The following is a 25,634-nucleotide window of genomic DNA, read 5'->3' as shown; positions in this document are numbered from 1 at the left end:
TGTCTGTCTGTCTGTCTGTTTGTTTGTTTACCTGGCAAGCCCAGGTATCCAACAGTGAAAGCCAGGGCTGGAGTTTCTTTGTTGCAGGTGGTGTTCTGTTCTGTGTTGTAAATGGATCATCTGTATTGATTGCATACACTGTTTCACTTTTGGACAGATATCTATGCTTGTGGTGTCACAACTGCATTATTATCACATTCTTCTTCTTCCAGCACTCACAACCTCTGACAACACTTTAATTTGACATATAATGTATTTAGTCAAACAAAACTAGATGGTCAAAACATAACAGTACTAAAATGGACACTAAATACACTAGTTCTGACACGGCCCTCAGTAGAATGGAGTGGCAGCACCCTCTTGTGGCTCACTTTTGAACATTACCATGCATCAGGAAATCCTCCCTCTTCTATGAATTGATGCTATGAACTGAATGTATCATTGAGAGTATTGTCACACATTAGAGTATAATACATTGAAGCATTGAAGGTAGATGACCTGTGACAGGTAAAACCAGTAAAGTGGTTCTACAGATTTAAATAGGGCTCAGTGTCTTTCCAGTAAGTTATTCTTTCCAGTACGTTATTCTCATACATGTAACTGCCAAAATAAAGGAAACACTTGAGCAAATGAGGGATACAAGGTATATTGAAAGCAGGTGCTTCCACACAGTTGCTGATTATTTTGGCTACCATGGCTAAAATATGAGATCGCAGTGACTTTAAAAGAAGCGTCTCAAAGAAGCAAAGGGGCTTTAAAGTGTGTGTGTGTGTGTGTGTGTGTGTGTGTGTGTGTGTGTGTGTGTCTCAGTCACCAGATCTCAACACAATTGAACACTTCTGGGAGATTCTGGAGCGGTGCCTGAGACAGTGTTTTCCATCACCATCAACAAAACACCAAATTATGGAATTTCTCATCGTCGAAAGGTGTTGCATCCCTCCAATAGAGTTTCAGACACTTGTAGAATCTATGCCAAGGCCCATTGATACTGTTCTGGATGCTAGTGGTGGCCTAACGCTCTATGTTGGTGTTTCCTTTATTACCTGTCGTTCTTGATGTTAGACTGTATTTATTTATATATTTTTTCCAATTGAACTTTCATTTAAATAGGCAAGTCAGTTAAGAACAAATTAGTATTTACAATGACAGCCTACACCGGCCAAACCCAGACGACACTGGGCCAGTTGTGCACCACCTTATGGGACTCCTAATCACAGCCAGTTGTATTAGCCTGAATTTGAACCAGGATGTCTGTAGTGACACCTTGATCACTGAGAGGCAGTGCTTTAGACTGCTGCGCCACTCGGGAGCCCATCGGGACTATAGGGGCAGCAGGGGTTTCATTTTTTGTTATACAGAATAAATTGGTATGATTTTGGTCTGTGAGTGAGTAGGCTACAGCTACACTGTGCAATACATTTACATTACATGTATATTTTAGTAGCAGACACTCTTATCCAGTTAGTGCCTTCAGCATGCAGCTAGGTGAGACAAACACATCATAGTCATAGTAAGGCTTTTTTCTCAATAAAATAATTATCAGCCAAGTCAGTGCTAGTAGGAAAAGACAAGGGCAAGCGTTTTTCTATACTTTTTTAGGCCTATGTGAAGAGGCCTATGTGAAGAGGCCTATGTGAAGAGGCCTATGTGAAGAGGCCTATGTGCGTGTATGCAAGTTCATGTTTGCCTATGTAAGCATTTCTGTCATTTTAATGTGTGTTTGTGTGTGTGTGTGCGCGTGAGTGAGTGTGCGTATGATTGTGGGTGAACCAGCATTTCCCTGAGAATCATGCTGGAGCTACTGTGGGCTAATAAAGTCTTTGCCGTAACATTTTCAGAAGAAGCAATGTGCCGAGGGAGAAAGAAAAATCTGGACGATTTTGTTTTGTTTGTTTGTGTGTGTGTGTGTGTGTGTGTGTGTGTGTGTGTGTGTGTGTGTGTGTGTGTGTGTGTGTGTGTGTGTGTGTGTGTGTGTGTGTGTGGTGTGTGTGTGTGTGTGTGTGTGTGTGTGTGTGTGTGTGTGTGTGTGTGTGTGGTAAAACTGTATGGTCGATGGTCAACATCCTCAATCAAATGAACATCAGAGCCCTTTTGCATGCAGCATCACACAGCTATAACACAACCACTAAAGCAAACTGAAACACAGTCGTCGTCCCGAGATTTACAGATAGTCTGTCTCTTACAGTAGCTACAGTAGTTTTCAGTCAGCAGTGTCCCTGTGCTCTGAAGCATTCCCAGCCCATTTGGACTAGTTTTCTCAGCTGTTGGTTGCCATCTCTGTGGAATGTTGAGGAGAATTCACCACCTAACACACTGTATATTTCCAGCTTCACCTTAGTCATACTACCCACTGGTACCCTTTGTCTCAATAGAGCAGTATGCTAGGAGCATTGTGTCTCTGTTGCATAGATCGAGTATCTCCTTGAGAATGCATTTCCAGTTCTATAGTGCTTCTCATAAACCAAAAATGCTTGGTTTTACAAATAGAGATACAATGATGAAAGCACATTCCTGTGATGACTTCCACATGAACACTAAGACACTGAGACAGATCACACTGATCCTTTTCAAGATTTATTGCATTTCACAGTTATGACTTTCCTCCTGGAAGCTGCGTCCTATCCAGTGAACATTTATCAAATGACAAGGGATTTAAGGTGAATTATGTGGTGCAACTAAGATGTACGCATCATTGTCCTTATATTGTCCTTATAATTATCATTTTCTTAATGTGGAGAGAGACGAGTGAAGTCATGTTTGGCTCTCGTGGAGAGAGGAGAGGAGAGAGAGTTTGCACAACAGAGGGTTATGAGGTGAAGTGAAGTGGACCAATCCATAGCATGGCTTAGGTTTAGGATTAGAGGTTAGACAGGGATGCCGTTCTAACCTCAAACTCTATAGAGTTGGTTTTATGTAAATCTGTGTATGTGTTTTAAGATGATCTCTCTCTAACAGAAGGGTGGAAGAATGAAGAAACTGTGTTCAAAACGATCACCTACAGTACCATTCAAAAGTTGGACACACCTACTCATTCAAGGGTTTTTCTTTATTTTTACTATTTTCTACATTATAGAATAATAGTGAAGACATGAAAACTAAGAAATAACAACAATGGAATCATGTAGTAACCAAAAAAGTGTTAAACAAATATATTTTATATTTTAGGGTCTTCAAAGTAGTCACCCTGTGCCTTGATGACATCTTTCCACACTCTCAGCATTCTCTCAACCAGCTTCACCTGGAATGCTTTTCCAACAGTCTTGAAGGAGTTCCCACATATGCTGAGCACTTGTTGGCTGTTTTTCCTTCACTCTGCAGTCCAGCTCATTCCAAACCATCTCAATTGGGTTGAGGTCGAGTGATTGTGGAGGCCAGGTCATCTGATGCAGCACTCCATCACTCTCCTTCTTGTTTAAATAGCCCTTACACAGCCTGGAGGTGTGTTGGTTCATTGTCCTGTTGAAAAACAAATGATAGTCCCACTAAGCACAAACCAGATGGGATTGTGTATCGCTGCAGAATGATATCATAGCCACGCTGGTTAAGTGTGCAAAGAATTCTAAATAAATCACTGACAGTGTCACCAGCAAAGCACCCCCACACCATCACACCTCCTCCTCCATGCTTCATAGTGGGAACCACACATGTGGAGATCATGTTCACCACTCTGCATCTCACAAAGACAAGTGGTTGGAACCAAACATATCACTGCTCGTGTTTCTTGGCCCAAGCAAGTATCTTCATCTTATTGGTGTCCTTTAGTAGGGGTTTCTTTTCAACAATGTGACCATGAAGGCCTGATTCATGCAGTCTCCTCTGAAAAGTTGATGTTGAGATGTTCTTGTTACTTGAACTCTGTGAAGCATTTATTTGGGCTGCAATTTCTGAGGCTGGTAACTCTAATGAATTTATCATCTGCAGCAGAGGTAACTCTGGGTCTTCCTTTCCTGTGGCGGTCCTCATGAGAGCCAGTTTCATCAGAGCACTTGATGGTTTTTGTGACTGCACTTGAAGATACTTTCAAAGTTGCGTATTGACTGACCTTCATGTCTTAAAGTAATGATGGACTGTCATTTCTCTTTGCTTATTTGAGCTGTTCTTGCCCTAATATGGACTTGGTCTTTTACCAAACTCTTCTTTATACCACCCCTACCTTGTTACAACACAACTGATTGGCTCAAACACATTAGGATGTGCGTGTATGCAAGTTCATGTTTGCCTATGTAAGCATTTCTGTCATTTTAATGTGTGTTTGTGTGTGTATTTGTGTACATGTGTGTGTGTGTGTATTTGTGGTAAACCTCTTGTTCTAATAAACCAGGGGAAGTAGTATGGTTGTGGGTGAACCAGCATTTTCCTGAGAAAATGTGCCGAGGGAGAGCAGAGAAAGAAAGAAAAATCTGGACTAGTATGTGTGTGTGTGTGTGTGTGTGTGTGTGTGTGTGTGTGTGTGTGTGTGTGTGTGTGTGTGTGTGTGTGTGTGTGTGTGTGTGTGTGTGTGTGTGTGTGTGTGTGTGTGTGTGTGTGTGGTAAAACTGTATGGTCAATGGTCAACATCCTCAATCAAATGAACATCAGAGCCCTTTTGCATGCAGCATCACACAGCTATAACACAACTACTAAATCAAACTGAAAACACAGTCGTCGTCCCGAGATTTACAGATAGTCTGTCTCTTACAGTAGCTACAGTAGTTTTACCAAATAGGGCTATCTTCTGTATACCACCACTACCTTGTTACAACACAACGGATTGGCTCAAACACATTAGGATGGAAATAAATTCCACAAATGTACTTTTATCAAGGCACACCTGTTAATTGAAATGCATTCCAGGTGACTACTGTTCCTCATGAAGCTGCTTGAAAGAATGCCAAGAGTGTGCAAAGCTGTCATCAAGGCAAAGGGTGGCTACTTTGAAGAATCTCAAATATGTTTTGATTTGTTTAATACTTTTTTGATTACTAAATGATCCATTCAGTTTTGATGTCTTCACTATTATTCTACAATGTAGAAAATAGTAAAAATTCAGAAAAACCCTTGAATGGTGTGTGCAATAGGTGTGTGCAAACTTTTGACTGGTACTGTATAGTAAAACACCATTGTCTTGCAAATTCCTTATTCGTGATCTAATTGATATTAGCAATTTCCTTTCCCCACCTTCCTCTCTGTTTTATCTGCATTGCTTTTGCTTCAGCTTGTCTGGTGTTTTGCTGATTGGGAGGTCAATAAGACAAACTGGACCTCACAGATAACCTGTCCTGCATTGCAGTGAACAGAGAACGACTATCAATCACACCTTGGTTATCAGGGCTGATAAAGAGAGATAACAATGACTTAAATTACTCAGTTATGGTATATTTGCAAAATTACACACACACTTCTGTTGGAAAAACCTCAGCCCATGTAATCACTTTAAGTATTAAGCTTGAGATCTGGGCAGACCCCTCGGATAACGAGTCAAGGATAACACTACTGTACCACTACTGTAAGAAATAGATGTATATGAGAGTGAACTCTCAGCAGTGAGGTCCTGAGTCCTGTTTTTCCTAATATTACAATAAGTGATAGCAGTTATTGACTGATACCACTCTAGCAGTTCCGTGCTGACATTGTGACGTGATTCAGGTGTGAGTCAGAGATGAACTCCGGATCAGGAACCAGGTGAGAGGAATTAGTGTGAGCTCAATCTTCACCATATAATTACCTGAGCATATTCACAGAAATCCCCTCTGTTGTCTTCTTAGATGAGTAATGCTTATAGCTGATTACTGTCTTGGTGGTGGTCTGGGAGTTGTGATGAGATGGCAAGGTGCCAACTACATTCACATCCAGAACTGATCAGTCATTGTTTGAAAAGGACAACCTTTTCGATTGAATGAGGTGTCCTCAATACACTTATCTGGTCAAATAAAAGTGTTGAGGTATTGAAGGGTAACTTATGTCCTCTCTTGACCAAATTCTGGATTTACTTTCAGTGTTTTCCTACTGGCACACAGTAATGGCCAGAAGGAGATAAAGACTAATGGTACAGTGCAGAAGACTGACTCTAGGCTGGCTTTCATTAGGTCTGTATCCTGGTCAGCTATTGGAGTTCTCAGCCATTTCTAAGTCATGGATTTTCTGCAAGCTTTCAGAGGATATTGCCCAAGAACAACAGCTCATGAAAAAATGTATAATTGAATGTTGTGGGGGAAATTGCCCACATAATAAGATATTGTGTTGTGCTAGTCATATGGCATGAACTCAATCTTCACCATTCTGCTCAGTTTGGTCAGGTCATTTCCATGCTACTCGCTGGATGCATTCCTGAAAAATGTGTCAATTCTTCCTTTGTCTTTGTGACAGTACGCATCTAATGACCCAAGATAAACATTAAGGGAAATAGAGGAACTTGGCTGCTATTTTTGGATAAACATACTCCTTCAGTACACTTTAGATTATCCACTGAGTCAGCGCAGTATTTCCTGGAAATACAGACCACCTCTCAGAAGTACTGTCAGAAGACAAAACATAAAGGAATCCAATAATGGCACATTACAATACTATAGCATTATAACCATTACAATTAAAACTGCCACAACTATTACGAAGTAATGCAGTGAAAATAATCACAGTTTATTATCTGGATATGACTATATTTTGGACTTGGACTGAAATGCCAGTGCTCATTTGGGGTACCAGTACTGCTTATATTTAGGTGCAGGAGCTCCACAATACTTGTAAGCTAATATTCTATATGAGAAACAGGCGCTCAAGCAGTAGAACATTTGACGTGCTGGTAGTTCAGCTCCGGTGAGCTTTTGCCCAAGTCAAGCATTGTAATTTAGAATGAAAGAATCCTCTGTCTTCTCTCAAATAAAATATAATTCAATACTATACACTGAGGTTTGAATTGGAAAAATTTGATTGCTGTCAGGCATGCCTTGTTCTGTTGAAAGCTCAGCAGGATGACTTTACTGCTGTGTATTTTAGGAGAGACAGGATATCAAGTTTCAGGTGTTGATATCTTTCTCACAGCAAGAAGTCCTCCAACATTGTGTGTGCCCAGTGATGTGAGATTGCACTGAGATGTCTGATATGAAGGCTTATGTTTTATATTTCACTTTCCCTCTTTCTATCGCCTATTTCTATGGATTTCAGGCTCAGTTACTTTATGCCTGTTACTCTTTTGCAGGTTCATTTTCTACCTCAGATTTAAGCAAACATTTTAGGGAAGCAGGGTAGAATCTGGGGAATGATCTCTGCTATGCCAATAAGGTGTTAGACTGTGAGAGAGTGAGGGGGTTTCTTATAGTGTAATCAACTATTTGTGTTTTTGTCTGCAGATACAGACACCAAGGATAAGGCCAGTGAAAATGCTGCCCCCACCCCCTCGTCTGAACATGAGGATGACAACTCTCTGGGCTATACAGGTACTATAAGGATATCTGTGTCTCTGTCTGTCTTTTTGTCTAATATGGTCATACATTTGTCAGGAAATGAAGAAGTGCAGCTCATTTTCCACCTCATTTTGTGGGCAGAGTGCACGTAGCCTGATTTCTCTTGAGAGCCAGGTTTGCCTTTGGCAGCCTTTCTCAATAGCAAGGCTATGTTCACTGAGTCTGTCCTTAATCTTGGGTCAGTCACAGTAGTCCAGTATTCTGCCACTGTGTACTTTCTGTTTAGTGCCAAATAGCATTCTAGTTTGCTCAGTTTTTTTGTAAATTATTTCCAATGTATCAAGTAATTATATTTGTATTTTTTCATTAAATTTTTGGGTCTAATTGTGTTGCTGTCCTGGGGCTCTGTGGGGTCTGTTTGTGTTTTTGAACAGAGCCCCAGGACCAGCTTGCTTAGGGGGCTCTTCTCCAGGTAAATGTCTCTGTAGGTGATGGTTTTGTTATGGAAGGTTTGCGAATCGTTTCCTTTTAGGTGGTTGTAGAATTTAACGGCTCTTTTCTGGATTTTGATTACTAGCGGGTATTGGCCTAATTCTGCTCTGCATGCATTATTTGGTGTTTTACATTGTACATGGAGGATATTTTTGCAGATCTGCCTGCAGAGTTTCAATTTGGTGTTTGTCCCATTCAGTGAATACTTGGTTGATGAGCGGATCCCAGACCTCACAACGTTAAAGGGCAATGGGTTATCCTGTCTAGGATCAGCGTGCCGCTAGCGGCACACCCCTCCCCCCCCCCACTGAAAAACCAGTGCCGCGAAATTCAAAAAAAATATTTTTTTTAAATATTTAACTTTCACACATTAAAGTCCAATACAGCTAATGAAAGACACAGATCTTGTGAATCCAGTCAACATGTCCGATTTTTAAAATGTTTTACAGGGAAGACACAATATGTAAAGATGTACATCTATTACCTAAAAACACATTAGCATAATCCACCATCTTTTATTTGTCCACCAACACCAGTAGCCATCACCAATTCGGCTAAACTAAGATATTTATAGCCCCTAACCAACAAAAAAACTCATCAGATGACAGTCTGATAACATATTTATGGTATGGGATAGGTTTTGTTAGAAAAAAGTGCATATTTCAGGTAGATGGCATAGGTTACAATTGCACCCACCGTCACAAATGGAATAGAAAAACTACTTAGAGCAACGTGTTTACCTACTTACTAATCATCAAACATTTCGTAAAAATACACAGCATACACGAATCGAAAGACACAGATCCTGTGAATACAGACAATATTTCAGATTTTCTAAGTGTCTTACAGCGAAAACACAATAAATCGTTATATTAGCATAGCACATAGCACATAGCAGCCCAGCATTGATTCTAGCCAAAGTGAGCGATAAAAGTCAACATCGCCAAAATATATAAATTTTTTCACTAACCTTCTCAGAATTCTTCAGATGACACTCCTGTAACATCATATTACACAATCCATATAGAGTTTGATCGAAAATGTTTATATTTAGCCACCAAAATCATGGTTAGACAATGTGAAATGTAGCTCAGCTGGTCAGAAAATGTCCTTGCGCCACTTAGACAGTGATCTACTCTTATACATAAATACTCATAAACTTGACTAAAAAATATAGGGTGGACAGGGATTGATAGACAATTTAATTCTTAATACAATTGCGGAATTACATTTTTTAATTTATCCTTACTTTTCAATACAGTTTGCGCCAAGCGAAGCTACGTCAAAAAACATGGCGTCCTAAGCCACTAAAATGTTTCGACAGAAACACGATTTATCATAATAAAAATGTCCTACTTTGAGCTGTTCTTCCATCAGTATCTTGGGCAAAGGATCCTTTCTTGGGAGTAATCGTCTTTTGGTGGAAAGCTGTCCTCTTGCCATGTGGAAATGCCAACTGCGTTCGGGATGAACTGAAAGCGTGCCCAGCTATTCACAGCGTTAAAGAAATAAATGTCCCAAAATCGCACTAAACGGATATAAATTGCTATAAAACGCTTTAAATTAACTACCTTATGATGTTTTTAACTCCCATAACGAGTAGAAACATGACCCGAGTAATATTACCCCCTTCACTAATGCTTGGAACAGGTGCGGGCCGGTGTCCTCTAGGCGCATGACGCAGCTCCAAAAGAATGACTAGCCTCAGGGTTTTTTCATTTGTAGTGCCTGTGAACGCGCAATCGACCCCATTGAAATCGTCATCACGTAAAGGCATCCAGGGGAAGACGTAAGCAGTGTCTGTATAGTCATAGCAATAACAGTGCCCTTTTAACTGACTTCAGAACAGTGGCCAACATTTCTGAAATCTGACTCCATGTCAGGGAAATTGCTGTAGAATGGGCTCTGTTCCACTTAGAGACAAAATTTCAACTCCTATAGAAACTATAGACTGTTTTCTATCCAATAATAATAATAATATGCATATTGTACGATCAAGGATTTTGTGGGAAGCCGTTTCAAAAATTACCCAATTAGCATAAATAGTCTCAACAGCGCCCCCATCCTCAACAGGTTAAATAACTGATTCAAGTATTTTTAGCCATATCCTAATTGGTATGTCGAATTTTATGTTCCTTTTTATGGCATAGAAGGCCCGTCTTGCCTTGTCTCTCAGATCGTTCACAGCTTTGTGGAAGTTAACTGAAGCGCTGATGTTTAGGCCGAGGTATGTATTATTTGGAACACCATTATTTCTGTCTTACTGAGATTTACTGTTTCTCTCTCTCTCACTCTCTTTTTTAATATTTTTTTAATTTCACCTTTACTTAACCAGGTAGGCCAGTTGAGAACAAGTTCTCATTTACAACTGCGACCTGGCCAAGATAGAGCAATGCAGTGCGACACAAACAACAACACAGAGTTACACATGGGACAAACAAACGTACAGTCAATAACAAATAGAACAATCTATATACAGTGTGTGCAAATGTAGTAAGATTAGGGAGGTAAGGCAATAAATAGGCCATAGTGGTGAAATAATTACAATTTAGCAATTACACACTGGAGTGATAGATGTGCAGAAGATGAATGTGCAAGTAGAGATACGGTGATGCAACAGGCTAGTATTAGCGGTTGCAACAATTGCGGCGGATAATTTTAGAAAGAGAGGGTCAAGATGGTCTAGCCCAGCTGATTTGTAGGGGTACAGATTTTGCAGTTCTTTCAGAACATCAGCTGTCTGGATTTGGGTGAAGGAGAAATGAGGGAGACTTGGGCAAGTTGCTGTGGGCGGTGCAGAGCTGTTGACCGGGGTAGGGGTAGCCAGGTGGAAAGCATGGCCAGCCGTAGAAAAATGCTTATTGAAATTCTCAATTATCGTAGATTTGTGTTTCCTAGCCTCAGTGCAGTGGGCAGCTGGGAGGGGGTGTTCTTATTCTCCATGGACTTTACAGTGTCCCAGAACTTTTTGGAGTTTGTGCTACAGGATGCAAATTTCTGTTTGAAAAAACTAGCCTTTGCTTTCTTAACTGCCTGTTTATATTGGCTCCTAACTTACCTGAAAAGTTGCATATCATGGGGGCTATTCGATGTTAATGCAGTATACCACAGGATGTTTTTGTGCTGGTCAAGGGCAGTCAAGTCTGGAGTGAACCAAGGGCTATATATGTCCTTAGATCTACATTTTTTGAATGGGGCATGCTTATTTATTTAAGATATTCTGTTTCATTCTACAAGTCTTTCTCTTTCTTCCTCTCTCTCTGTCTCAATCTCTTTATTTCTCCAATAATGCAATTTTTGTGTTAAATGTTACTGTTACTAAATTAACTCTAAAATACAAATATGAAAATCTTTAAATAAATTACTATATTATAGCTGCAATATGGAACTTTTTGGTGATCAGACCAAATTGACATAAACATTTAGTTATAGATCTGTCATTCTCATTGATAGCAAGTCTAAAAAGCAGTAGATCTGTTCTATGTATGCTATTTCTATGCTTCCCATTCTTAAGGTTCATTTTTGCTTCTTTTACTTTCACTTTTGTACACCAGCTTCAAACAGCTGAAATATTTTTGGTTGTGGAACATATATTTCACAGCGGTTCTCTACACAATGACTGCTTGTTTTGTCACTTAAACTGAAAATAAGTGGACTATTACAATTTTAGCAACCAGGAAATGGCGGAGCAATTTCTGCATATCGCATCTTCAATAAATACCTCTTAAAACTCTTACCTATTTTATATACATATATATGGATGGCAGGGAGCTTGGCCCCAGTGATATACTGAGCCGTTCGCACTACCCTCTATAGCTTCTAACGGTCAGATGCCGAGCAGTTGCCATACCAGGCGTTGATGCAACCGGTCAGGATGCTCTCAGTGGTGCAGCTGTGGAACCTTTTGAGGATCTGGGGACCCATGCCAAATCTTTTCAGTCTCCTAAGGGGGAAAGGTTTTGTTGTGCTCTCTTCACGACTGTCTTGGTATGTTTGGACCATGTTAGTTTGTTGGTCATGTGGACACCAAGGAACTTGAAACTCTTGACCCGCTCCACTACAGCCCCGTCTGTGTTAATGGGGGCCTGTTTGGCCCACCTTTTCCTGTAGTCCACGATCAGCTCCTTTGTCTTGCTCACATTGAGGGAGAGGTTGTTGTCCTAGCACCACACTGCCAGTTCTCTGACCTCCTCCCTATAGGCTGTCTCATTGTTGTCTGTGATCAGGCCTATCACTTTTGTGTCGTCAGCAAACTCAATGATGGTGTTGGAGTTGTGTTTGGCCACGCAGTCATGGGTGAACAAGGAATACAGGAGGGGACTAAGTACACACCCCTTGGAGGCCCCAGTTTTAAGGATCAGCGTTGGCAGATGTGTTGTTGCCTACTTTTACCACCCGGGGGCGACCCGTCAGGAAGTCCAGGATCTAGTTGCAGAGGGAGGTGTTAAGTCCCAGAGTCCTTAGCTTAGTGATGAGCTTCGTGGGCATTATGAAGTTGAAAGCTGAGCTGTAGTCAATGAACAGCATTCTTACATACAGTGGGGCAAAAAAGTATTTAGTCAGCCACCAATTGTGCAAGTTCTCCCACTTAAAAAGATGAGAGAGTCCTGTAATTTTTATCATAGGTACACTTCAGCTATGACAGACAAAATTAGAAAAAAAATCCAGAAAATCACATTGTAGGATTTTTAATGAATTTATTTGCAAATTATGGTGGAAAATAAGTATTTGGTCAATAACAAAAGTTTATCTCAATACTTTGTTATATACCCTTTGTTGGCAATGACAGAGGTCAAACGTTTTCTGTAAGTTCTCACAAGGTTTTCACACACTGTTGCTGGTATTTTGGCCCATTCCTCCATGCAGATCTCCTCTAGAGCAGTGATGTTTTGGGGCTGTTGCTGGGCAACACGGACTTTCAACTCCCTCCAAAGATTTTCTATGGGGTTGAGATCTGGAGACTGGCTAGGCCACTCCAGGACCTTGAAATGCTTCTTATGAAGCCACTCCTTCGTTGCCCGGGCGGTGTGTTTGGGATCATTGTCATGCTGAAAGACCCAGCCACGTTTAGTCTTCAATGCCCTTGCTGATGGAAGAAGGTTTTCACTCAAAATCTCACGATACATGGCCCCATTCATTCTTTCCTTTACACGGATCAGTCGTCCTGCTCCCTTTGCAGAAAAACAGCCCCAAAGCATGATGTTTCCACCCCCATGCTTCACAGTAGGTATGGTGTTCTTTGGGTGCAACTCAGCATTCTTTGTCCTCCAAACACAACCAGTTGAGTTTTTACCAAAAAGTTATATTTTGGTTTCTTCTGACCATATGACATTCTCCCAATCTTCTTCTGGATCATCCAAATGCTCTCTAGCAAACTTCAGATGGGCCTGGACATGTACTGGCTTAAGCAGGGGGATACGTCTGGCACTGCAGGATTTGAGTCCCTGGCGGCGTAGTGTGTTACTGATGGTAGGCTTTGTTACTTTGGTCCCAGCTCTCTGCAGGTCATTCACTAGGTCCCCCCGTGTGGTTCTGGGATTTTTGCTCACCGTTCTTGTGATCATTTTGACCCCACGGGGTGAGATCTTGCGTGGAGCCCCAGATCGAGGGAGATTATCAGTGGTCTTGTATGTCTTCCATTTCCTAATAATTGCTCCCACAGTTGATTTCTTCAAACCAAGCTGCTTACCTATTGCAGATTCAGTCTTCCCAGCCTGGTGCAGGTGTACAATTTTGTTTCTGGTGTCCTTTGACAGCTCTTGGCCATAGTGGAGTTTGGAGTGTGACTGTTTGAGGTTGTGGACAGGTGTCTTTTATACTGATAACAAGTTCAAACAGGTGCCATTAATACAGGCAATGAGTGGAGGACAGAGGTGCCTCTTAAAGAAGAAGTTACAGGTCTGTGAGAGCCAGAAATCTTGCTTGTTTGTAGGTGACCAAATACTTATTTTCCACCATAATTTGCAAATAAATTCATTAGAAATTCTACAATGTGATTTTCTGGATTTTTTTTCTCATTTTGTCTGTCATAGTTGAAGTGTACCTATGATGAAAATTACAGGCCTCTCTCATCTTTTTAAGTGGGAGAACTTGCACAATTGGTGGCTGACTAAATACTTTTTTGCCCCGCTGTAGGTGTTCCTTTTGTCCAGGTGAGAAAGGGCAGTGTGGAGTGCAATTAAGATTGCATCATCTGTGGATCTGTTGGGGCGATATGTGAATTGGAGTGGGTCTAGGGTGTCCGGGAGGATGATGTTGATGTGAGCCATGACCAGCCTTTCAAAGCACTTCATGGCTATCGACGTGAGTGCCACAGGGCGGTAATCATTTAGGCAGGTTACCTTCGCTTCCTTGGGCACAGGGACTTATTGCACTTATTGATGAAGCCGATGACTGAGGTGGTGTACTCCTCAATGCCATTGGATAAATCCCAGAACATATTCCAGTCTGTGCTAGCAAAACAGTCCTGTAGTGTAGCAGCCGCGTCATCTGACCACTTCTGTATTGAGCGAGTCACTGGTACTTCCTGCTCTAGTTTTTGCTTGTAAGCAGGAATCAGGAGGATAGAATTATGGTCAAATTTGCCAAATGGAGTGCGGGGGAGAGCTTTGTATGCATCTCTGTGTGTGGAGTAAAGGTGGTCTAGGATTTTTTTTTCACTGGTTGCACATGTGACATGCTGGTAAAAATTTGGTAAAACTGATTTAAGTTTGCCTGCATTAAAGTCCCCGGCCACTAGGAGCACCGCTTCTGGGTGAGCATTTTCTTCTTTGCTTATGGCCTTATAGAGTTGGTTGAGAGCAGTCTTAGTGCCAGCTTCATTCTGTGGTGGTAAATAGACTGTTATGAATAATATAGATGAGCACTCTCTTGGTAGATAGTGTGGTCTACGTCTTATCATAACGTACTCTACCTCAGGCGAGCAATACCTCAAGATTTCTTTAATATTTGACATTACGCACCAGCTGTTGTTGACAAATAGACACACACCCCCACCCCTCATCGTACCAGAGGTAGCTTCTCTGTTCTGCCGGTGCATGGAAGATTCCGCTTGCTCTATATTGTCCATATCGTTGTTCAGCTACATCTCGGTGAAACATAAGATGTTACAGTTTTTGATGTCCCCTTGGTAGGATAATCTTAATCGTAGGTCATCAAGGAGATTGATGGAGTGCTGCATTAGTTGACTTGAACCAAATTGAGATGGTTTGAGATGAGTTGAACCGCAGAGTGAACAAGTGCTCAGCATATGTGGGAACTCCTTCAGGACTGTTGGAAAAGCATTCCTCATGAAGCTGGTTGAGAGAATGCCAAGAGTGTGCAAAGCTGTCATCAAGGCAAAGGGTGGCTACTTTGAATAATCTAAAATCTAAAATAGATTTAGATTTGTTCAACACTATTTTGGTTACTACATTATTCCATGTGTGTTATTTCATAGTTTTGATGTCTTCACTATTCTACATGGTAGAAAATAGTAAAAGATAAAGAAAAACCCTTGAATGAGTAGGTGTGTCCAAACTTTTGACTGGTACTCTTTATATAGTGTATCTTTTGTTAGCAATATTAAAAAGTATATTCTTTACATTCAGGTCAGAAATGTACTGAAGACCAACAGAGTCAGTATATGATTTTAGAAACTCTAGTCTGGATAAATCGACATTGGATATACTGTATGATGAGCTCAATGTTTACAATTCAGAAAGCAAATTAGTATGTATAAGTATAGTTTAAAGTTTAGTATAATAAACAGAGGGTAGCATACCAGCCAATGCTACAGACACCATTATTGTCATAAAACTGCATGGAAAATTGTTACCCAAATCACAATGGAGCTTATTAAAAATGTTAGTTTATGACCCAAACGTTCAAAGTTGTCAAGGGTCAGCACAAACCACACTCCTGTGTAACTAGGATCTAAATGATTACAGGCAACTGTCTTTTCTATCAATCTGTGGAAACTAGCCAAAAGGAGCCACTGGCCAATAGGAAATTAAACTAATGTGCTTTAATATCTCCAAGAATTATGGAAATTCAAAGCCATGACTGGGACCCAAACAGTCCCAGGTAGCAGATTGTGTTCCAGCAGGCAGGGACTATAATATCCCTGGATGCCAGTTGATCAGTGGCCACGGACCTGGAGTGCTCCTTCCAAAGGCAACATAATTCAATCTTCTCTCCCTTTCCTTTAATATATTATTGTAAAGGTTCACTGTCATGGGAGGTACCGTCATAGAGCAAATAAGCAAATTGATTGAGTTTCTCTCCATTCCCCAAGCCTTCTCTCATGTGGCCTTGGACAGTTACAAACTGCACTTTCAGGCTGCACAGAAGAGATTGGAATTTGATAAAGATCACAGCTTGAATACGGGTCATGACCATATTTCACAGCCTTGTTCATGATTCTAACACAACTATCGTGACACTACAGTCTTTTATGTTCATAGATAATTTATTTACTCCTTATTTTGCCAGGTAAGTTCACTTAGAATTCATTCTCATTTAAAGCAACGATGTGGAGAAAGTTACAAAACATAGTAAAAATACATAGTTAACCTACAAAATATACAGTATAAACAAGCAAAAAACGCAAAAACTATAAATATAAAATAAAACGATCAAGCATAGAATCATAAGAAACAAACACATTCTTCCTTAAAAAGGTCCTCACACAGCCGTCTGAACTGCCTCAGAGGCACCAAGTCTTCCAATTTCAGCAAACTCTGTCGACCATTCCATAAGCACCGTGGAAAATAGTTAAAGGCAGATTGACCTAACTGTCGAGGGGATCTCCAGAGTTAGCCATCCCTGAGACCATGTCTGATAGCTTGAATGTCTGTAGTTTAACAAAGAAGTGAGGTACGGTGGAAATTTATGCAAGAGGGCTTTATTAACAGAAAGTGTGCAGTGCATTGATCTACGAGACTTCAAAGGGGGAAGTGATATGTGCTGAAACTATCACCTGTAATAAATAATATAGATAGTATGGCTTCAGGTAACTGCCAATGGAACCACTTGAGTAAATGGGGACACAAACTACAGTTGAAGTCGGAAGTTTACATACACTTAGGTTGGAGTCATTAAAACTAGTTTTTCAACCACTCCACAAATTTCTTGTTAACAAACTATAGTTTTGGCAAGTCAGTTAGGACATCTACTTTGTGCATGACACAAGGATTTTTATCAACAATTGTTTACAGACAGATTATTTCACTTATAATTCACTGTCTCACAATTTCAGTGGGTCAGAAGTTGACATACACTCAGTTGACTGTGCCTTTAAACAGCTTGGAAAATTCCAGAAAATTATGTCATGGCTTTAGAAGCTTCTGATAGGCTAATTGACATCATTTGACTCAATTGGAGGCATACCTGTGGATGTATTTCAAGGTCTACCTTCAAACTCAGTGCCTCTTTGCTTGACATCATGGGAAAATCAAAAGAAATCAGCCAAGACCTCAGAAAAACAAATTGTAGACCTCCACAAGTCTGGTTCATCCTTGGGAGCAATTTCCAAATGCCTGAAGGTACCACATTCACCTGTACAAACAATAGTACGCAAGTATAAACACCATGGGATCACGCAGCCATCATACCGCTCAGAAAGGAGACACATTCTGTCTCCCAGAGATGAACGTACTTTGGTGCGAAAAGTGCAAATCAATCCCAGAACAACAGCAAAGGACCTTGTGAAGATGCTGGAGGAAACAGGTACAAAAGTATCTAGATACACAGTAAAACGAGTCCTATGTCGACACAACCTGAAAGGCTGGTCAGCAAGGAAGAAGCCACTGCTCCAAAACTGCATAAAAAAGCCAGACTACGGTTTGCAACTGCATAAGGGGACAAAGACCATACTTTTTGGAGAAATGTCCTCTGGTCTGATGAAACAAAAATATAACTGTTTGGCATAATGACCATCGTTATGTTTGGAGGAAAAAGGGGGAGGCTTGCAAGCCGAAGAACACCATCCCAACCATGAAGCACGGGGGTGGCAGCATCATGTTGTGGGGTTGCTTTCCTGCAGGAGGGACTGGTGCACATCACAAAATTGATGGCATCATGAGGAGGTGAAATTATGTGGATATATTGAAGCAACATCCCAAGGCATCAGTCAGGAAGTTAAAGCTTGGTCGCAAATGGGTCTTCCAAATGGACAATGACCCCAAGCATACTTCCAAAGATGTGGCAAAATGGCTTAAGGACAACAAAGTCAAGGTATTGGAGTGGCCATCACAAAGCCCTGACCTCAACCCTATAGAAAATTTGTGGGCAGAACTGAAAAGCGTGCGCGAGCAAGGAGGCCTACAAACCTGACTCAGTTACACCAGCTCTGTCTGGAGGAATGGGCCAAAATTCACCCAACTTATTGTGGGAAGCTTGTGGAAGGCTACCTGAAACCTTTGACCCAAGTTTAACAATTTAAAGGCAATGCTACCAAATACTAATTGAGTGTATGTAAACTTCTGACCCACTGGGAACGTGATGAAAGAAATATAGGCTGAAATAAATAATTCTCTCTACTATTATTCTGAAATTTCACATTCTTAAAATAGTGCTGATCCTAACTGACCTAAGACATGGAATTTTTTACTAGAATTAAATGTCAGGAATTGTGAATAACTGAGTATAATTGTATTTGGCCAAGGTGTATGTAAACTTACAACTTCAACTGTGTATTGAAAGCAGGTGCTTCCACACAGGTGTGGTTCCTGAGATAATGAAGCAATTAGTGTCATGTGTAAAAATGCTAGGCAGGTCATTCTTTTTGGCTGCTATGGCTATGCCCCCATAGGTTGACAATGTCCCCATCAACAAGGCACGAGTGGTCACTGAATGGTTTGATGAGCACGAAAACAATGTAAGCCATATGCCATGGCCGTCTCAGTCACCAGATCTAAACCCAGTTGAATACTTATGGGACATTCTGAAGTGGCATCCGACAAAACACCAAATTATGGATATTCTCATGGTAGAATGGTGTCCCATCCCTCCAGTAGAGTTCCTAACATTTGTAGAATCTATGCCAAGGTACATTGAAGCTGTTCTGGAGGCTTGTGGTGGTCCAACGCCCTATTAAGAAACTGTATGTTGGTGTTTCCTTTATTTTGACAGTTACCTGTAGATATAGTATACCCATATTATAATATTTGATTTGCTTAATTGAAAAAACTGAATTGCATCATATGGCACCCCTCTCAAGAAGTGCTGAATGCTCTAGTCATCCTTGTACCTACCAAGTCGAGAGAGAGAGAGAGAGAGAGAGAGAGAGAGAGAGAGAGAGAGAGAGAGAGAGAGAGAGAGAGAGAGAGAGAGAGAGAGAGAGAGAGAGAGAGAGAGAGAGAGAGAGAGAGAGAGAGAGAGAGAGAGAGAGAGAGAGAGAGAGAGAGAGAGAGAGAATTATGGTTGTACCTGTCTGGCCAACACGCGTCACGATTGATAGGAACATCACAGCGGCACTCAGTTTGTCAATTTGCAGAGAAGAGAAACGTAGAGATAGGGAAAGGATGAAAAAAGCAGCATGGTTTATGCATCAGCAGTCCCAGATGTGTTGTTGGATAGAGAATATGAAGGCTCTTTGTTATATTTCACATTCTCATTGCGTGTATGACCCTGAGCGACTGGAGTTCTGCGCTCTGCGTTGAGTGGGGCTGACAAATGGGAGAGAGAGGGACAGAAAAATGGGAGAGTTGGTGGATGGGAAAAAGGGAAGACGGAGAAATCAAAAGGGAGGGGGGGGTAAAGAAATTATTTGAATATGAGAAATATGAAAGAGGGAAAAAGAAGATGCTGATAGAGTTAGTGACAGACACTCAGTAATGGAGTTTAAACAAACTGGAATGTAAATTGACTAGTTAACACCACCAACATCAACAAACACCACCCATTACAGCTATCACTGATTATGCACCCTGTGTACATGAGCATTACCAATGTAATATTGTACATTTTAATGTCATAATGTACAATAGTCCAACTCCAGTGAAACTCACATGATAACTACATTAGCTTCATTGACTTATTGTCTGACTCCTAATGCCCTTCATTTATTTTGTGATTGAGGACCTCGTTTCCATGGTGTTCTTGTGATTATGATGAGTATGGGAAAAGGAATTGGCTGTGATTTTAGAGGAGCAATGCAAACCTCTGGGCTTCTTATTTACAGAAAGCTGACAGCAATGCATGTGTGATATGGGGGGGATTCCAGATGTTCTTGTCAGAAACACATAGCTAGTAGCACCTGCAGGTGGTTCTGTATGTCTCAAGGCACAAGGTGAGACCCAAATGCAGACACAGGAGGCAGATGGTCAAGGTCTTAAACTGTTTATTAATCCAAATGGTCGTGGACAGGCAAAAAAGTCAAAACCAGGTCAGAGTCCAGGAGGTACAGAGTGGCAGACAGGCTCGTGGTCAAGGCAGGCAGAATGGTCAGGCAGGCGGGTACAAAGTCCAGAAACAGGCAAGGGTCAAAACCGGGAGGACTAGAAAAAGGAGACTGCATATAGCAGGAGAACGGGAAAACCGCGGGTCGACTTGGAAACATACAAGACGAACTGGCACAGAGAGACAGGAAACACAGGGATAAATAAACTGGGGGAAATAAGCGACACCTGAAGGGGGTGGAGACAATCACAAGGACAGGTGAAATAGATCAGGGCATGACAGTATGTTAGTGGTAGCTGCACAAAGAAAAGCTGTCGAAAGGAGGGAGTGGTATGTGGGAAATTCCATGGCAAAAGAATTACGTTGTGACTCTGACTTTAAAATGTTTACCAAAAACCATTTATTTCAAAGGTTAACAAACCACAGAACTCTATTGCCTTATGACTCATCCTGAATGTAATTCCGATGCTCTATCGATCGCCATATACATTCAGTCTGAATCTACCACCCTAGAAGTCGTTTGTGTGACTTCAAAATGATTGGCGTGTTACAAAATAAATGAATCAGCGATTGGATCGTCTCCAACAAATCTGACCAATTGATAACATCATCAAGTAGGCTGGGTCTGGCCCCAACCCATCAGTTTCTGGGACCAATCAGAACAGTCAGAATGTGTCTCCACTCATCGTGGAGAATAAAAATCTGTTTGTTCAGAGTGGTGTAGATGGGTAGGCAGGCAAAGAATTCTATCCACAAGTACTACTTTGAACAATTTCCACTGAAATTTTTACAAAAACACATTTACAGAAAGAACTATACAAATACAAAGTTTGGTAACAGAATAAAACTGAGGGAGATGTTAGTGTAATTCAGTTTGCAAACTTTGCGTCTTCACAATTTTTTGAGTACATTTTTTATATACATTTTTTTTTACAGTGTAAATTGTTCAAAGTAGTCATTTTACAGAGTTTATGGTTTGTTAAACTTAAAAATATATATATTTTTGGCATACATTTTAAAGTGAAAAATCAGAGTCTCTTACGTTACTGTGGAATTGGCTAATGTGATAAATAAAATGTAAAGGTCCACTAAGAGAGCTAACCGCACATGCGTGTGGCCTCCAACATAACAGCAGGTGCAGCACACATTACAGAAGCATGGTTCTTCTTCTGTGTGAAAGCACAGTGTAACGTCTGCTTCCAACTCACACCCTCAAACATGTAGATCCCCTGAACGCAGCTCACTTTCCAGCCCACTTTCCAGCTCACTCTCTCAAACACCTAGATCCCCTGAATGCAGCTCGCTCTCCAGATCCCAATCACCTGAATTCTAATCACCTGTTCACACACCTGTATGTCATTATCACACACTATTTAGTTCAGTTCTTTGCATGCCATCACTGTGAGGTATTGTTTGTTTTGTGACATGTCTTTCTGAGCTTTGTTTTCTTTTTTTTTCTTTTTTCTTTTTTTAAATATTTCTTCTTCTCTTCCCCCCCCCCCTTCTGCAATTTTCTCCTCCTGTGTATGATAGTTTTTGCCTGCCTTGCTAACGACGCCTTTTGCCTACTCCCTCCCTGTACTTTAGCCTATCGGATTTTCTGTTATCTACCTATTGCCTGATCTCCCAGACTATGTTACTAGCCTTTTCCCTGCCTGTACTGTTGCCCTTTGCAATAAACACCTGCTGCGCCCTGCACTTGAATCCAGCTCTCTATCTCCCATCGTGTTCATTACACACAGATAAATCTGTTTTGTCTGAGATACTTGTCACGGCAAAGGTGACCCCATAGACATGTTTATGTGAAAGAGAAACAAAACATCAATCACTCATAATTCATTAATTATACAGAATTAACTAGGCAATTATGCAATTGTACACTAATTATCAAACACTAACTATGCAGTGTTTGTTGCTGTTTGTATCCATGGAGATAGCACGTAATGTTATTTGTTCCTTCATTAATATCAGTGACAGTTTTTTAATATCAGTGACAGTCCTACAATCTAAGCTAGATGCCCTCAATCTCAGACAAATCATCAAGGAACCCACCAGGTACAACCCTAAATCCGTAAACATGGGCACCCTCACAGACATTATCCTGACCAACTTGCCCTCCAAATACACCTCTGCTGTCTTCAATCAGGATCTCAGCGATCACTGCCTCATTGCCTGTATCCGCTATGGGTCCGCGGTCAAACGACCACCCCTCATCACTGTCAAACGCTCCCTAAAACACTTCTGCGAGCAGGCCTTTCTAATTGACCTGGCCCGGGTATCCTGGAAGGATATTGACCTCATACTGTCAGTTGAGGTTGCCTGGTCATTCATTAAAAGTAACTTCCTCACCATCTTAGATAAGCATGCCCCGTTCAAAAAATGCAGAACTAAGAACAGATATAGCCCTTAGTTCACTCCAGACCTGACTGCCCTCGACCAGCACAAAAACATCCTGTGGCGGACTGCAATAGCATCGAATAGTCCCCGCGATATGCAACTGTTCAGGGAAGTCAGGAACCAATACACACAGTCAGTCAGGAAAGGAAAGGCTAGCTTTTTCAAGCAGAAATTTGCATCCTGTAGCTCTAACTCCAAAAAGTTCTGGGACACTGTAAAGTCCATGGAGAACAAGAGCACCTCCTGCCAGCTGCCCACTGCACTGAGGCTAGGTAACACGGTCACCACCGATAAATCCATGATAATCAAAAACTTCAACAAGCATTTCTCAATGGCTGGCCATGCCTTCCTCCTGGCTACTCCAACCTCGGCCAACAGCTCCGCCCCCCCCGCAGCTACTCGCCCAAGCGTCCCCAGCTTCTCCTTTACCCAAATCCAGATAGCAGATGTTCTGAAAGAGCTGAAAAACCTGGACCCATACAAATCAGCTGGGCTTGACAATCTGGACCCTCTATTTCTGAAACTATCCGCCCGCCATTGTCGCAACCCCTATTACCAGCCTGTTCAACCTCTCTTTCATATCGTCTGAGATCCCCATTGGAAAGCTGCCGCGGTCATCCCCCTCTTCAAAGGGGGAGACACTCTGGACCCAAACTGTTACAGACCTATATCCATCCTGCCCTGCCTATCTAAGGTCTTCGAAAGCCAAGTTAATAAACAGATCACTGACCATCTCGAATCCCACCGTACCTTCTCCGCTGTGCAATCCGGTTTCCGAGCCGGTCACAGGTGCACCTCAGCCACGCTCAAGGTACTAAACGATATCATAACCGCCATCGATAAAAGACAGTACTGTGCAGCCGTCTTCATCGACCTGGCCAAGGCGTTCGACTCTGTCAATCACCATATTCTTATCGGCAGACTCAGTAGCCTCGGTTTTTCTGATGACTGCCTTGCCTGGTTCACCAACTACTTTGCAGACAGAGTTCAGTGTGTCAAATCGGAGGGCATGTTGTCCGGTCCTCTGGCAGTCTCTATGGGGGTACCACAGGGTTCAATTCTCGGGCCGACTCTTTTCTCTGTATATATCAATGATGTTGCTCTTGCTGCGGGCGATTCCCTGATCCACCTCTACGCAGACGACACCATTCTGTATACTTCTGGCCCTTCTTTGGACACTGTGCTATCTAACCTCCAAACGATCTTCAATGCCATACAACATTCCTTCCGTGGCCTCCAACGGCTCTTAAACGCTAGTAAAACCAAATGCATGCTTTTCAACCGTTCGCTGCCCGCACCCGCCCGCACCCGCCCGCCCGACTAGCATCACCACCCTGGATGGTTCCGACCTAGAATATGTGGACATCTATAAATACCTAGGTGTCTGGCTAGACTGTAAACTCTCCTTCCAGACTCATATTAAACATCTCCAATCCAAAATTCAAATCTAGAATCGGCTTTCTATTTTGCAACAAAGCCTCCTTCACTCACGCCGCCAAACTTACCCTAGTAAAACTGACTATCCTACCGATCCTCGACTTCGGCGATGTCATCTACAAAATAGCTTCCAATACTCTAATCAGCAAACTAGATGCAGTTTATCATAGTGCCATCGGTTTTGTTACTAAAACACCTTATACCACCCACCACTGCGACCTGTATGCTCTAGTCTGCTGGCCCTCGCTACATATTCATCGCCAGACCCACTGGCTCCAGGTCATCTATAAGTCCATGCTAGGTAAAGCTCCCGCCTTATCTCAGTTCACTGGTTAGGATAACAACACCCACCCGTAGCACACGTTCCAGCAGGTATATCTCACTGATCATCCCCAAGCCAACACCTCATTTGGCCGCCTTTCCTTCCAGTTCTCTGCTGCCTGTGACTGGAACGAATTGCAAAAATCGCTGAAGTTGGAGACTTTTATTTCCCTCACCAACTTTAAACATCTGCTATCTGAGCAGCTAACCAATCACTGCAGCTGTACATAGTCCATCTGTAAATAGCCCACCCAATTGACCTACCTCATCCCCATACTGTTTTTATTTATTTACTTTTCTGCTCTTTTGCACACCAGTATCTCTACTTGCACATGATCATCTGATGATTTATCACTGCAGTGTTAATCTGCTAAATTGTAATTATTCGCTCCTATGGCCTATTTATTGCCTACCTCCTCATGCCTTTTGCACACAGTGTATATAGACACATTTTTTTCCTACTGTGTTATTGACTTGTTTATTGTTTACTCCATGTGTAACTCTGTGTTGTTGTCTGTTCACACTGCTATGCTTTATCTTGGCCAGGTCGCAGTTGTAATTGAGAACTTGTTCTCAACTAGCCTACCTGGTTAAATAAAGGTTAAATAAAAAATAAAAATAAATAGTTTGTGTTTGATTTCAGTCTTGTTTGGTCTGGCTCTGAACCAATCTACAGCTGGAGCTTCGGGTAGCAAAACAATAATTTTCAATATTTGGCATTGTCTGATGCCTCTGGCTGATGTCTCCTTTATTTATGACTGTCGAACCGATATAATATTTGAGTTTCTCTATGTGTCCACTTGTACCATCTGTTGCTGTGCTTACATTAGTCTTGGAGATGCATTGGATGACCAGGCGGACCTGTGAAATGTACCGTAGCAATCATAAACTCTGCACTCTGAAATGTGTGCTGCACCTGCTGTTATGTTGGGGGCCACACGCAGTCAGCTCTTCTAGTGGACCTCTACATCGTATTAATCACATTAGCCATGCTGTGCAGCGTTTGTTTAGGCAGCTGGCCTGGCGCTACAGTCCCAGTGCTCCCTGGGAGAGTCTGGGTGTTTGTGTAGGCGACCTGTTGACTCTTCTGCACTGCGATGTGTTTGGAGGGAGGCCTCCTCTCCTCCACACCATGTCCTCTGTGGTCAGTAAGCGCACTTTATCCTCTGTTCATAAAGGGGATTTGATGACCAACTCACAGAATGTAATTTCATTTATTGACACTGA

The 25,634-nt window shown here is 41.7% G+C and overlaps 1 protein-coding gene across 1 annotated transcript in view; it reads left to right on the top strand.

Annotated features, from left to right (window-relative positions):
* The window catches only part of LOC129815288 (roundabout homolog 1-like), a 270,600-nt gene that overhangs the window by 58,009 nt on the left and 186,957 nt on the right, over window positions 1-25,634 (top strand). The window contains exon 3 of the mRNA XM_055868963.1: window positions 7,326-7,412. Within this exon, the coding sequence (XP_055724938.1) occupies window positions 7,326-7,412 (87 nt within the window). The remainder of the gene's footprint in view (window positions 1-7,325; window positions 7,413-25,634) is intronic.

This window comes from Salvelinus fontinalis, chromosome 2, assembly GCF_029448725.1.
Source record: "Salvelinus fontinalis isolate EN_2023a chromosome 2, ASM2944872v1, whole genome shotgun sequence".
Lineage (NCBI taxonomy): Eukaryota > Metazoa > Chordata > Actinopteri > Salmoniformes > Salmonidae > Salvelinus > Salvelinus fontinalis.
This window is presented reverse-complemented; position numbering and strand designations above follow the sequence as displayed.